The 15,053-nt window shown below is 39.3% G+C and overlaps 1 protein-coding gene across 1 annotated transcript in view; it reads right to left on the reverse strand.

The window, feature by feature from the left end:
• Positions 1-15,053, reverse strand: part of FRMD7 (FERM domain containing 7) — a 55,510-nt gene that overhangs the window by 37,479 nt on the left and 2,978 nt on the right. Inside the window, exon 2 of the mRNA XM_063433537.1 lies at positions 8,755-8,859. Within this exon, the coding sequence (XP_063289607.1) occupies positions 8,755-8,859 (105 nt within the window). The remainder of the gene's footprint in view (positions 1-8,754; positions 8,860-15,053) is intronic.

Genomic DNA, 15,053 nt, shown 5'->3' on the forward strand with positions numbered 1-15,053 from the left:
ATGTGACGACCCAGAACCTCAGCTACATGCCATTTCCAACTTATACGCACTGCTCCAATGAAATGGAAATCTCCTGTCACCTTTAATAAAAGGGCAATTGGGAAACAGCAATGGGGACGGTACTTACGGAATAGTGGGATAAGATTTGTGACTTGGCTCACCATTGCACATCGTCCAGCAAAACGCAAGAAACAGCTTCTAACATTTTGTCAGTGTTGTATAGAACACCGCACTTTCTCCACAGTGTCAAGCCTGCCCTTGAAGGCAATTCTTGCCATTGTCATACTGCCATAGGCACATTTCTACACATTTGGTGGGAATGTCCCAAGATGACCCTTTTGGAAAGCAATTAGTGATGTTCTGAAGTTGTTTTCTGACAACCCTCCTCCCTTTAAAGCTGCACCATTCCGTTTTCAACACACCACTGAACCAACAGGTAGATACAAGAAATCCATGACCATCCAGATATTGAACACTGAGAAACAAGTAATGGGAACCTTTCAAGGGACTGGACAGGCACATTGCTGTATGAATTCCTACCTTTAGAATTTGCTTGCTGCATCAAAGAAAGAAGACTTTCGGAATTGCTGCACAAGTTATATAACCTGTACCTCTCTCTGATTGGTCATATTTTTGACATTGAAGTGGTTAAAGGGACACTATAGTCACCTGAACAACTTTAGCTTAATGAAGCAGTTTTGGTGTACAGAACATGCCCCTGCAGCCTCACTGTTCAATCCTCTGCCATTTAGGAGTTAAATCCCTTTGTTTATGAACCCTAGTCACACCTCCCTGCATGTGACTTGCACAGCCTTCCATAAACACTTCCTGTAAAGAGAGCCCTATTTAGGCTTTCTTTATTGCAAGTTCTGTTTAATTAAGCTTTTCTTATCCCCTGCTATGTTAATTGCTTGCTAGACCCTGCAAGAGCTTCCTGTATGTGATTAAAGTTCAATTTAGAGATTGAGATACAATTATTTAAGGTAAATTACATCTGTTTGAAAGTGAAACCAGTTTTTTTTTTTCATGCAGGCTCTGTCAATCATAGCCAGGGGAGGTGTGGCTAGGGCTGCATAAACAGAAAAAAAGTGATTTAACTCCTAAATGACAGTGAATTGAGCAGTTAAATTGCAAGGGAATTGTCTATACACTAAAACTACTTTATTTAGCTAAAGTAATTTAGGTGACTATAGTGTTCCTTTAAGCAAATATTCACCTTCTATTTTTATTAAAATTATGATTATACTGTTGCCAAGGCCAAGATAATCGGCAATTTTTATGCATCAAATTAAATGGTACCTTGCTATTATAGATTCTCCATTATAGATTCATATTGTGTTCATACAGCGCAGCCCTTGCCCTCGCCAAACAGTCCTATTTTTCCTCTCTCATTAGTTCATGCTCCTGCAATCCCAGGTGTCTCTTTGACACCTTTAACTCTCTTCTTCGCCCTGCTGTGTCCACCCCTCAAAATAACCTTACTGCCGATAGCTTTGCATGTTACTTTACCGACAAGATTGAACAGCTAAGGAAAGAATTCTCCCTACCTTGCCATTCTCTTTCTCAACCACACGTAGATCATGCCTTTCCTACCCTTCAGACTTTCTTCGCGGCTACTGAATGCGTGTTGCCAAATCCTGTAAATTACATCTTAAAACCATAGCTCGCATCCGCACCTTTCTTACGGAAGATGCTACTAAGGAGCTTGTCCATGCTCTAGTAATTTCCTGCATGGATGATTGTAACCCTCTCCTAGTTGGTCTTCCCAAAAGCCGTATTGCCCCGCTACAGTATGTAATGAATGCTGCCGCCAGACTAATTTTCCTCTCTAGTCGGTCCTCTCACACCTCACCCCTCTGCCAGTCATTACATTGACTTCCTGTATCTTATAGGAGTTAATTCAAAGTACTAACCCATACCTATAAAGCATTGAACAATTCTAGCCCCTCCTACATCTCTTCACTGATCTATAGGTATGCAAAAAAACAATTTGTGCTGGCACTCAATTAAGTGTTAGGTGCCGGTATTCGAGGTATAACCCCACAAAAAACCTCCTAATCAATATCATAAACAAATATGAATACCGCACTCAATCAAAAGCATAAATAATTGTTAAACCTATGCTTAATTTCATAGTATTTATTGTAAAGCTTATAAGTATAATTCATAAAGATAATGGTATTTCATCAAATTAGCACATAATTCATCTTATATACACAAACTATGTACAAATATCTATCTAGACACAGTATCCTCCTATGTGCAATGAATTGTTCAAAAAAGTGTAAAAAATGAAAAAATGAAAAAACTTGAAAAAAGAAAAAGGTTAAGAAAAAGATTAAGAAAAAAATTAAGAAAAAATGAAAAAAAAGAAAAAAATGAAAAAAATGAAAAAATGAAAAAAATGATGAAAAAATGAGAAAAATGCAAAAAATGAAAGAAATGAAAAAATTACCAAGTATTAAAGTCCTAATAAGTGGCAGTCCAGTATATAGTGCACTATATGTTTGCCCACTATCTGTGGGTTGATCTCACCAATGTCGTCTATTTCTTTATGCTGTATCCTGTAGGAAGATGCTGTAGTCTGTGAAAGATGGTCTGAATGGAAGGGATGGAACGAATTCCTGATGGTAGAAAAAATGATCACCACTCTGTATCTGCTGGTGGCTGATCAAAATCTGTTGTAGTCAATGAAGTCAATCGGCAGTATAAGGCTCCTTTAGAGGTGGACTGAAGTTAATAGAAGGGCTTTCCTTGTGAGCTTTCCTTGTGAATGGTCTGCGCGCTCGGGACATATGCGTCCCTTCGGTGGCCCCAGTGTCCGTGCTGTCAAAAGAAAAACATCAGGGTTTAAATATCCTCAGATTAGGCGGCAAACACTGCCGCATTAAGTCCACGGTCCTACTTCCGCATTCCGACGCATACGTGCGTCATTGCGTCATGCGTATTTCACACAACTTTATTGAAAACGAGCATTCTAATAGAGTTATAAAGCAAGCGAAAACACAAGTTTGTTGTGATACCACAATGCATTTACAGATACAAATGTAAATCGGACCTTGCAGTAGGGATATAAATATAAATCCCAATGAGAATAAGGATATAAATTTTATATTAACAATGAATTAGTATGTACACCAATAATAATACATAGGTACTGCATCAATGGATGCATATCTTATAAACAGACTTGCATACACTTAAAACACAGAATAGTATAGTGTATCGTTATGTTAATGCTCACCTGTAACAGGAGATCAAGAGGGAAAAGTGAAATCTTGTTGTGAGAGAGCTAGTTGGGTAACCAGCTGTATGAAAAAGAAAGAACAACTATAATATTCTCCAATAAAGATTTGGTTAAAACTGCAAAAAATTATATTTAACAGACAAAGAAAGGGGGGGGGGAAGAAAAAGTTTTTTAACAAAGGTAACAAGTTCAATGCAACCGACCTGTCTACTATGACCCCATTGTGTCCCTAGACCCTGTCTGTGAGGGACCCTGTAGTAGCGACAGGTAGCGGACCCTTAAGAGTCAAATTGTTGGCAGGAAAGAGCCACGGACCAAAGTTGGTCATGGGGAGCCTCTGTAAGGAGCACAAAATCTCAGAGCAGACAATAGTGAGGATATCGAAATATATATATTTTATAAGAAATGTTTAAGGTCATAATCCTCATTGAGTCCTAGTGGTGACAGAGTCTCCAAGATACTAATCCATTTAGTCTCTCTCTGGAGTAAGAGCTTCTGTCTGTCACCCCCCCTTCGTAGGGGTGGGATTCTGTCTAGGATTTGGAACCTCAATTGGTTCACGTTGTGGTCATGCATTTTAAAATGTCTGGGTACCGGAGCTTCCACTTTATTGTGTAATAATGCCGCCCTGATGCTCCCTTTCCCGACAAGATACTCTATCGGGAACCAGGACTACAGAGAAAGTAGAAAGACTCACACTTGTCACACCATATACCCCACTCAATAGGGACATTAGACAAGTTATATTGAAGCACTGGCAACTTTTCCAGGGAGATACCCAACTACCCCCGATATTCCAACAACCACCGCTCTTTACCTATCAGAGGGCCTCTAATTTGAGGGACATGGTAGTGAAGTCAGATATTGGTACCTCTAAAAAACAAACTAGGTTTTTCTCAGAACCCAAGAAGGGCACCTTTCCTTGTCTTAACTGTTCACATTGTAACAGTGTCATTAAGGGGGAATATTTTGTTCATCCTAGATCAGGTAAAAAAAATTTTGTTAAGGATTATTATACATGCAATTTGGACTTTGTCGTGTATGCTCTAAAGTGTCCCTGTGGGCTCCTTTATGTGGGGGAGACCATCAGGCCAGTGAAAGAGCGGATAGGGGAGCACAAAAGGAGCATCAGGGCGGCATTATTACACAATAAAGTGGAAGCTCCGGTACCCAGACATTTTAAAATGCATGACCACAACTTGAACCAATTGAGGTTCCAAATCCTAGACAGAATCCCACCCCTACGAAGGGGGGGTGACAGACAGAAGCTCTTACTCCAGAGAGAGACTAAATGGATTAGTATCTTGGAGACTCTGTCACCACTAGGACTCAATGAGGATTATGACCTTAAACCTTTCTTATAAAATATATATATTTCGATATCCTCACTATTGTCTGCTCTGAGATTTTGTGCTCCTTACAGAGGCTCCCCATGACCAACTTTGGTCCGTGGCTCTTTCCTGCCAACAATTTGACTCTTAAGGGTCCGCTACCTGTCGCTACTACAGGGTCCCTCACAGACAGGGTCTAGGGACACAATGGGGTCATAGTAGACAGGTCGGTTGCATTGAACTTGTTACCTTTGTTAAAAAACTTTTTCTTCCCCCCCCCCTTTCTTTGTCTGTTAAATATAATTTTTTGCAGTTTTAACCAAATCTTTATTGGTGAATATAATAGTTGTTCTTTCTTTTTCATACAGCTGGTTACCCAACTAGCTCTCTCACAACAAGATTTCACTTTTCCCTCTTGATCTCCTGTTACAGGTGAGCATTAACATAACGATACACTATACTATTCTGTGTTTTAAGTGTATGCAAGTCTGTTTATAAGATATGCATCCATTGATGCAGTACCTATGTATTATTATTGGTGTACATACTAATTCATTGTTAATATAAAATTTATATCCTTATTCTCATTGGGATTTATATTTATATCCCTACTGCAAGGTCCGATTTACATTTGTATCTGTAAATGCATTGTGGTATCACAACAAACTTGTGTTTTCGCTTGCTTTATAACTCTATTAGAATGCTCGTTTTCAATAAAGTTGTGTGAAATACGCATGACGCAATGACGCACGTATGCGTCGGAATGCGGAAGTAGGACCGTGGACTTAATGCGGCAGTGTTTGCCGCCTAATCTGAGGATATTTAAACCCTGATGTTTTTCTTTTGACAGCACGGACACTGGGGCCACCGAAGGGACGCATATGTCCCGAGCGCGCAGCCCATTCACAAGGAAAGCTCACAAGGAAAGCCCTTCTATTAACTTCAGTCCACCTCTAAAGGAGCCTTATACTGCCGATTGACTTCATTGACTACAACAGATTTTGATCAGCCACCAGCAGATACAGAGTGGTGATCATTTTTTCTACCATCAGGAATTCGTTCCATCCCTTCCATTCAGACCATCTTTCACAGACTACAGCATCTTCCTACAGGATACAGCATAAAGAAATAGACGACATTGGTGAGATCAACCCACAGATAGTGGGCAAACATATAGTGCACTATATACTGGACTGCCACTTATTAGGACTTTAATACTTGGTAATTTTTTCATTTCTTTCATTTTTTGCATTTTTCTCATTTTTTCATCATTTTTTTCATTTTTTTCATTTTTTCATTTTTTTCATTTTTTTCTTTTTTTTCATTTTTTCTTAATTTTTTTCTTAATCTTTTTCTTAACCTTTTTCTTTTTTCAAGTTTTTTTCATTTTTTCATTTTTTACACTTTTTTTTTTTTTTTTATATTCTTTATTTTGTCGTGCATAGATAAAACATATTACATTTACGCCAGCGAATGCCACAACAGCTTTCCGCCAGAGTTTACATGTTCAGACAGTTGTTTGGCATGGATAAACAGTGCACTTTTTTTTTTATTTAAGGAGAAGCAAGCTTATAAAACAGGAGTAGGGGATCTGTCTAGGGCCGTGTTAGGTACTATGGTGATGCATATCATATATAACGTTCAGGTTGTAAGAAAACACAGGCTAGGTGGATACGGGCGCTAGACATTGCTTATGGTAGGGAGGCCACCCAGTCTTTTAGTAGCTAGGTGCCAAGTACTAGTGGGGTCAGGTGGCTTAGGAGGCTTTGCGGTATAGGCAGAAAACAGATTATTAAGTCACATGCTGTAACTATATATCCGTGTTGTGTGTGTGAGAGGGAACTGCAGGGTTTTCCTCTGACATGTTCAGTATCCCCTTGTACATGTCCCACTCAGCCTATGCCCTTAGTGGGCAAACAAGGTCCAGACCTATTTGCAGGGTAGCATTTTTGCACCAGCCTGCCTCCACGGCTCCTTGCGTCAGTGGGGACTGATACCCAGCATCCGCCGGTTGTCCTCTCTGTGCGAGCTTGAGCATCGTAGGGCCGGTTCTGTGGGGTCCACTGGGACTGGAGCTGGTGTGGGTTGCGTGTGGTTCTCCGCTGGGTTCGTGTTTGAGGCGCGGCTGTCAGCCGCCGTCTGCACCCGAGTGTGGTCTCCTGCCGCCGCGGGTGTCGGCGATGCCTTCTCTCACGGCCCTTCATTTTCTTGTGCCGAGGTTGCTTGTGCGGTTTGGTCTGCCGCCATGTTGAGGCCTGTCTGGTAGCCTTGACTTGCGTGATGTTCAAGATTGGAGGCAACTGCTTGACTTGTTGGCTGCTTGTCTGCTGCGTGGTTAGCGATTGTGCTCTGCCCTCCAGCTTACGCCAGAAATTGGCGAACAGTGCATCTAGTTTCTGCAGGATGTCGGGCGCAGGGTCAGTGCTGTCGGGGAGACACGTGGCGTCCGCCATGACGGCTGGTGCGCCCGGTAGCTGGCAGTGTGGTGATGCTGCACCCTGCGTTCCCTTCAGTTTTGGATGGCCTCCTTGGGATGGACGGCGATCACCCCCGACGGTCCGGGGGGGGGGGAGTATCGGGGTTGTTACTCGGCTGGAGTCTGCTTCCCACAGTGCCGGGCCTGGAGATCGGCCGCCTCTCCCGTCCGACACTTGCTAGGCCTTGTATTGCGGTGCTTGTCGCCTGTGTGCATCGGGTGCCTTATATGCCGGCGTGTTGCTTCCCAGCCCCTTCGTGGGTCATATAAGTTGAGTGCTGTCGCTTTGTTCAGGGTTATTTGGCTTGGTGGTGCCATTAATCGCTCTGCTTGTGTAGGAGCTCTGCTCAGGCACGTCTGTCCTCCATGCGAGACAGGCCCCGCCCCCATTTTTTACACTTTTTTGAACTATTCATTGCACATAGGAGGATACTGTGTCTAGATAGATATTTGTACATAGTTTGTGTATATAAGATGAATTATGTGCTAATTTGATGAAATACCATTATCTTTATGAATTATACTTATAAGCTTTACAATAAATACTATGAAATTAAGCATAGGTTTAACAATTATTTATGCTTTTGATTGAGTGCGGTATTCATATTTGTTTATGATCTATAGGTATGCTCCTTCTCGGTCTCTCCGCTCTGCCCGTGACCTTCTCCTGTCAGCTGCTAGCACCCATACGGCCAACTCACGCTTGCAGGACTTCTCGAAGGCGCCTTCCTATGGAATAGCCTTCCTACCGCCATCAGACTCTCCACTAGTCTTCAATCGTTTAAGAAGTGCCTTAAACCCATCTCTTTAGGAAAGTTATGGCCTCCCAGAGTAACCTCTACCTCACATACTTGTCTCTTGCTCTCTCCTAAAGGGCATCACTCTACTCTCTCCTCCAGCTCTGCTTCACTCCCACCTTATTTGATGGCTATTCCCTGTCCTAATGTGTTTTATACCCCACTTCATATAGACTGTAAGCTCGTTTGAGCAGGGTCCTCGTCAACCTATCGTTCCTGTAAGTTTTCTTGTAATTGTCCTATTTATAGTTAAATCCCCCTCTCATAATATTGTAAAGTGCTATGAAATTTGTTGCCGCTATATAAATGGCAATAATAAATAAATAAATAAATTATTAAGCTAAAGTGCATATTAAAAATTCAGGACAGAGTTCCTAGTTAGAGGATAGAGAAGTATGAATTTCTGGATTTACAGGGTTATTTACTAGATTGAGAATTCAAAGTGAATTCAAATGGAATTTAGCATTTAAAATAAAAATATTCTCCAAGTCAGCTACGTATTTAGTTTGGCTACTCTGGCCTCAAATGTGAAATTCACCTTGAATTCTCACATTACTAAATAGCCCTGTTAACTTTATTTTTCACAGGTCCCATGTACATATATGCTAATTAAATGGGGATAAGTGTATATAATATAAAAAAAAATACGTAATTTTATGCAACACACATAACGCGGAACCCATAATCTAAATCGATTTATAATTACTAATAATAGCTGTATGCAAAGAAAACCAGTAAACCGAACATATACATCAATATAAAACAGTTTTATACATAAGGCTTGGGTTAAAGTTCAATAAAATGTAAAAATCACGGTGAATTCCCTTTTAAGTCACATTAACCTTGAAAAGCAGCAAAGCATTCTTCATTTGCCCTTTAGCTAGAACAGAGACATTCACTTACTTGGAATCCTAAGTGATTTCTGAATTCCAAACCAAAGTATTCTTTCTCTGTTAGGTTTAGATGGCTGCAGCTCATGTTAAACAGTTCCTTTCCAAGAGCTTTTTGCTACCAAAGTAATAAGGAAATCAAACAAACATCAGTGTTACAGGTAACATTTTCATTTTATAGTGTACACAAAGGGAAGGGTTGAAATCTGTACAAATCCCCCAACAATAACAACCAAGATAGTTCACAAGTGAAAATATACATAATTATAATCTATTTCTACATTGCATAACTTGCATATATATTTATCAAAAGGAATCACTTTGTGTTCTGCATTGGAAGCTGAAGTAACCACACAAATTTCACCTGTTGCAACAATAGTGTGACCATCTTTACCACCTGCATTTACTGTGATCCCTGGAATTTGATGATCCTGGCAATCCTATAATGCTACCCCGACAGACGCATTTATAGTAACTTAAAGGAGTTGTGACTTATAAACTCACATATACGGTAGTCACTTAATTTACCCGCCACCCCACCCTTGGACAAAAGTCCATAACGTTTTGGGAAACCAACCAGTGGCCCTGGAGAGGTAGCCATTTTGTGATCAGACAATGTGGTGGTAAATGTTTTAGTGAGGGGGTTTAATTTTCACAGTACACCATTCCTTAGATCTGCATTTAGCCCATGTAACTGAGGGAGGTAACATGGGTGAAGCAGCACTTATTACCCAGGAAATATTTTAGTGCAAGTGTCCTAGTGATATAGTACACTGTCTATTATACATTGTCATCAAAATAATTTACTACAGTGTCTGATCACAAAATGGCTACCTCTTCAGGGCCACTGGTAGGTTTCCCAAAAACACTATGGACGTTTGTAACAAGATAAACAATAGGTATACACTGAAATGGTGCTGGGTGGAATAAATTAAGTATTAAAAATAAACAAAACCATTTTTCTTATTTTCTTAAAGTCTTATTGCCTTTAACATTGCAGTATAAACAGGTGCTGGAAATACTGTACCAGCTACAGTGTTTCAGGGGCTCCAACCACTGAAATATCTCACTGGCATATGCCACTTTAACAAGCAAATTAACTCTTTGTTTTTTACTGTCTCTTTAATTGCTTCACCGCTGGTTCTACCTGTGGTTTTCTGCTATTACAATGTATCAAGGATGGAACGTGAAATAGGAATCTGATATGAAGTCTTATATACAGTTTATTTTCATGGCAGTTTCACATAACAAATTGCAGTCTGTCATTTTCTCATGATATAATTTTCTAACCAGATTTTGTGGCAACGCCAACCTAACATTTCTTGACAGACAGTCCACAAGAAGAGAGAGAGAGAGAGAGAGAGAGAGAGAGAGAGAGAAAATAAAGAAAAATAATGGAAAAGAAAATGTTCTTAATGCTAATGATGAGTAGATCTGGTAACAGAATTAGTCTCACATTTGCATAGAGTTGAATGAATGCTTTAATTCTGTCATCCCTTGGAACAAGAAGCAAAGCTATGGCTGTCTAAGAGCTGAACGCTTTAACATTTGTTGATGCAATGAGCCTAAGAACCTTCATGAAATTAAGTGCTGTTGAGGAAAATTACTATAGTTTTGTCCTCTGCCTGTGCTATAGTGACAATCTAATAACAGCCTGCTCTGAACATTCACCCAATCCCTGTCTAAATTAGGAGACATTGTGCAATTAAACCAATTATAGGCCTGTTCTCCACCAGCATGTTTAATTTGCTTAGTTCAGTGAATATCTTTTAAAAACAGTTCGAAGATATTAGCAAATAAAATTAACTCGGGATGTCTTGAGCTCCACGAAAACTATAACATTTAGGAATATTGTTTCATGTAAAGTGTTGTTAGAGGGAAATTAAGATGTAGCCATTTTGTGACCAGACACTGAGGTAACTAATGACGACAATGTAAAATAAAAGCAAATTCTCTACGCGTGATAGGATAAAGCTGTAGTCATGGAAACTGAAAATGAGGACAGTCCTACTAGTGAGGTCACCATTTTGGCATTTATTCATAAAACATTCTGAAGGTAGACAAGCAAAGTCACTTGGTTGGACTTTTTAATATCCCCTTTAGATGTTGTTGCATTGCTCCTGAGTTAGTGATGCTTGTTCCTAAGGCTGGCTATCCCTGGAAACAATATAAACATATATACTGTATAAATAACATCCCTGAAGGCCAATAGAATAACATCTCAAAAATCTATCTTGTGTCTGTTACAGAGCGGTCAGTAGTCAAAAGCTCAGTAAGGTTTCTATTGAAAACGCATTTTTATTGAGAAGCATTATAGAACTTAAAACTAGTGCAGGAATCTTGACATGTATCTCAAATTTTCTCAGACACCTCTTTAATGTTTTATGATGGCAAGTCTATACCTGTTTGTGTTATTGGCATTGCACTACAAAAATAAAATATTGAGAAAAAAAAGCTCAGATCTTCAGAGCCCAGATCTTCTGCACCCAGTGAATTATTATGCAATGTACCTCTTTAGAGAATAATTATTGATGTTATTTTAAAGATTTACCAACAATGAAGATCAGTGAATATTTTCAAGTCAAATGAGAGCTTTTACCTCCCGACAATCAAGCTTTTCTTTATATATATTATAGTTAAATGGTTTAGCCAAATGTCTTTATGTTTTCTGATCACCCACTCATAATAGTATCAGTAAACTGTGAATAACTACACTACATACAAATGAATGCTTACATTCAAACGCCAACACTAAATACAAACACAGCCCCTACATTCACTCAAACATACTCCATAAAAAACATGCTAACATTCAAACACACAAACACTGCTCAGTGCTAAATACATTTTAAAACAATTACACTTGTATTTTTACATTTTTAATGCACATTTGCATGCAACTACCAATGTTACACACAAACACACCCCTGCATTCAACATTGCAAAAAATAATAATCCTGCATTCAAACGCCAACACTACACACTAACAGACCTTCTACATTCAGATATCAGCAATATACACAAATACTCAAGCATTCACACAAATATTCTCCATACAAAAGCATGCCTAAATTCACAGGTAGGGCACGTTTGTCTGCATGTTTGTCAGTGTGTGTCTATGTATCTGTGTGTCTATGTATCTGTATGTGTGTCAGTGTGTATATGTGCATACCTCTCAGAATCTCGCCAACACTACACACAAATACACCCCTGCATTTCAACGACAACACTACATACAAACCCCACCATTATATATAACCACACCACTGCATTCAAAATGTACCACTACACACAAATGAATTCTTGCATTCAAACACCAACACTAGATACAAACACACCCCTACATTCACTCAAACATACTCCATACAAAAACATGCTAACATTCAAACACACAAACACTGCTCAGTGCTAAATACATTTAAAAACACTGTGCTTGTTTTTTTACATTTTAAAGTGTGTGTGGGGGAGGGGTGCCAAAAATAGGTACGCCCCTGCGTGTCAGTCACTGTGTGTGTATCTCTTGTATTGTATCTGTGTGTACATGTGTCTGTGGGCATCTGTGTGTATGTTTCTGTGTATGTGCCCATGTATGAGTGTGTGGCAGTGCATGTAAAATAAATTTTTTGGAAATGTACATAATTCAAGTTTTTTATTTTGCAATCCATGAATAGAGTATCAATAATGCGTATCTGAAACTTCTGTTTAATTCAATGTTATTAAAACTGCTGTTTAATTAAACTTCTCAAATAAATAATTTTTTTTTAATTTTAACTGGGTGGTCGGAATTTGGTAACTATATATTTTGGCAGCAATACAGTAGGAGCCTGGCTTATGTGAGGGAGTTCTGTAAACTGGTGGGTACGCTGTTTATTCGTTGGTCAAATTACATAACATAAAAAACACACATTTTCTTTTACATATAGATTTAAAGGTCAATACTGTAAAAGGTGTTAAAATAGTAGTTATTAATATAGCCTGCATAACGTGCAATTTTGTAAAGAAAAAGCTTAACTCACTAAAAGCAAAGTTATAAAAAACAAGATGGGAAAATGTATGTCAATTTTCCTATAATGTTATAGTTTTGATGTTAAAATGTACACCCTACCTATTAATACTAAAAGGAAAGTTATAAAAATCTGATGTGAAAATATAAGTAAATTTTGTTATAATGTTTTTGTTTTGATGTTAATATGTACATCTGACCAAATAATACCAGCAGTGCCAGATTTATGGACTCTTGACATGGCATGATTTGGTTCTTTAAATACCTCCCACACTAATTGCTCTGCTCATATGGCTCTGTTGTAAGTGATCTTAATTAATTCCAGATTTTCACACATTGTTATATTCAGTATTTTGAACTGTAAATGTTATTGTTTGTATGTTTTTTTTGTGCTCCTATACCTTTCACCCTCCCCATTTCTGTGATTAGCCGTATGTGTTTATTACAATACATGATGGGTTGTTTTTTATTTTTTTTCAAATTGTGTTAAGCTGAGGGCTAGGTTTTTTAATCTTAAACAGCAATGCGATACACATGTCGTAGTCTGTCTGAGATTTTTAAAGGGTTACTTTCTTGGTCAACAGCTGCTTTCTTTAAATCAGGCTTTCCATTTGGTTATATGCATGGAGAGAAGCTGTGGAGAGAGAATATCACAGTCTCTGTCTCCCCAACTCCATTCCTAGCTTATCAGTAATATGGTAGGTACTGAATTAATGATGGCAACTGCTGCTCTGGAGTGTAACTCTCATCAATCTCAGGCAGGCCAGACCCTATATGTCACAATGCTTTCCTGAAGTTAGTGTCACTGCTTTGCAAAAATGGCAACTATCACGAAATACAATTTTTAAAGCATTGTTTGAGGTCACCCAATTTGCAGGCCAGGATTTAAAAACATCATATATCACACATTGTATATTGCAGAACAATTTAAAGGGATGTTCTAGGCTAGGGGTGGGCAACCCTTTAGCAGCACTGTGCAAAAATAAGATTGTGATGTCCCATAGCGTGCCAGTTTTATTTATTTTTTAATTGAGGTGTGCATGTTGCCGTATTCTGCTTATGTTATTTATACTGCAGTTGCTTTGTATCGTTGTATATGAGCTATTACATTGTATATGTTCACACGTAGTTCGTGGTGTTGTGTATGATACCTATGAATCTGGGCTGTGTATGGGGGCTGCTTGTGGAATTGTGTGTGGATGTAGTGTGCGTATGTGAGGGGCTGTTTGGTAGTGTGTGTATGTGAGGGGCTACAAATGCAGAAAGATAAGTCCTGCGCTCACTCCCATCACTGGGCGGCTGCAATGACTACAGTACACATCAGCCCCAATATATAGTAAAAACCAAAGAAAAACAAGTTACCTGCGCTCTCTCCTTAATCCCTATGTATCTTTAAACAAATGTAGGTTTTGTAGTTACCTCCAATGGCCATGAGAGGATGAGCCCACCTGCCAACGTAAAGGCAGACCCCCCTAGATGGGTCCTAACTCTAACCATTCACCTTGCTTCCTTGAGCCTGTTTGGGGTATTGCATGTGAGATGCTGCATGTGTGGTTGTGTGCATGTATGTGAATTGTTAGTGGTGTTGAGTTTGTGGGGATTGTGTGTAAGTTTGTGTGTGAGCTGTTCGTATTATTTGTATAAGGGGAGGGTTCTTCTGCATTCCTGTGTATATCTAGCAGTGTGGGTGGCTTCCCTGGGTTCCAGTGGGGACCAGGCTGGCCAGGTACAGGTCAAGGACAGGAGCTGCCACAGCAGCTGTGGGCTGCTGTACTAGAGTGCGGATTCCCATTCACACGTGCTGCAACGCATAAATTGAGGATTGTCCTTCACCACCTTTTCGTATTAGCAGATATCTGAAGTTTCACTGGGACTCCAGATAGGACAGAGCCCGTTTGACTCTAGCAGCCTTGAGTGCTGTGCATGGAACACGTGCCATAGGTTGCTAATCCCTGTTCTAGGCACCAACATCACTACATCTTAATGTAGGTTTTTGGTGCATAAATTTTATTTGTTTTGCCTAACAATGTAAAATATTTCTGTTTAGAAAAAACAGCAATATTTACATGTTTTCCAAAATACCAGACGTTCCAAATCTCCCATAAATTACGCAAATCTCCCACATTGTATTAGCGTCTTAATGACGTCCACAAATTATATACAATATCATGGAAATCCCACAAACACAGTTTGACATACAATGTATGTCAGGTTGTGTTTGTGATTTCGGGGATATTGCATATAATTTGCGGGCCACCTGATGGGTGCTGATGAACTAGTCAGACACCACACAGCCCTTTAAGATAGCG

The sequence above is a fragment of the Pelobates fuscus genome, chromosome 9 (assembly GCF_036172605.1).
Source record: "Pelobates fuscus isolate aPelFus1 chromosome 9, aPelFus1.pri, whole genome shotgun sequence".
Classification (NCBI taxonomy): Eukaryota; Metazoa; Chordata; class Amphibia; order Anura; family Pelobatidae; genus Pelobates; species Pelobates fuscus.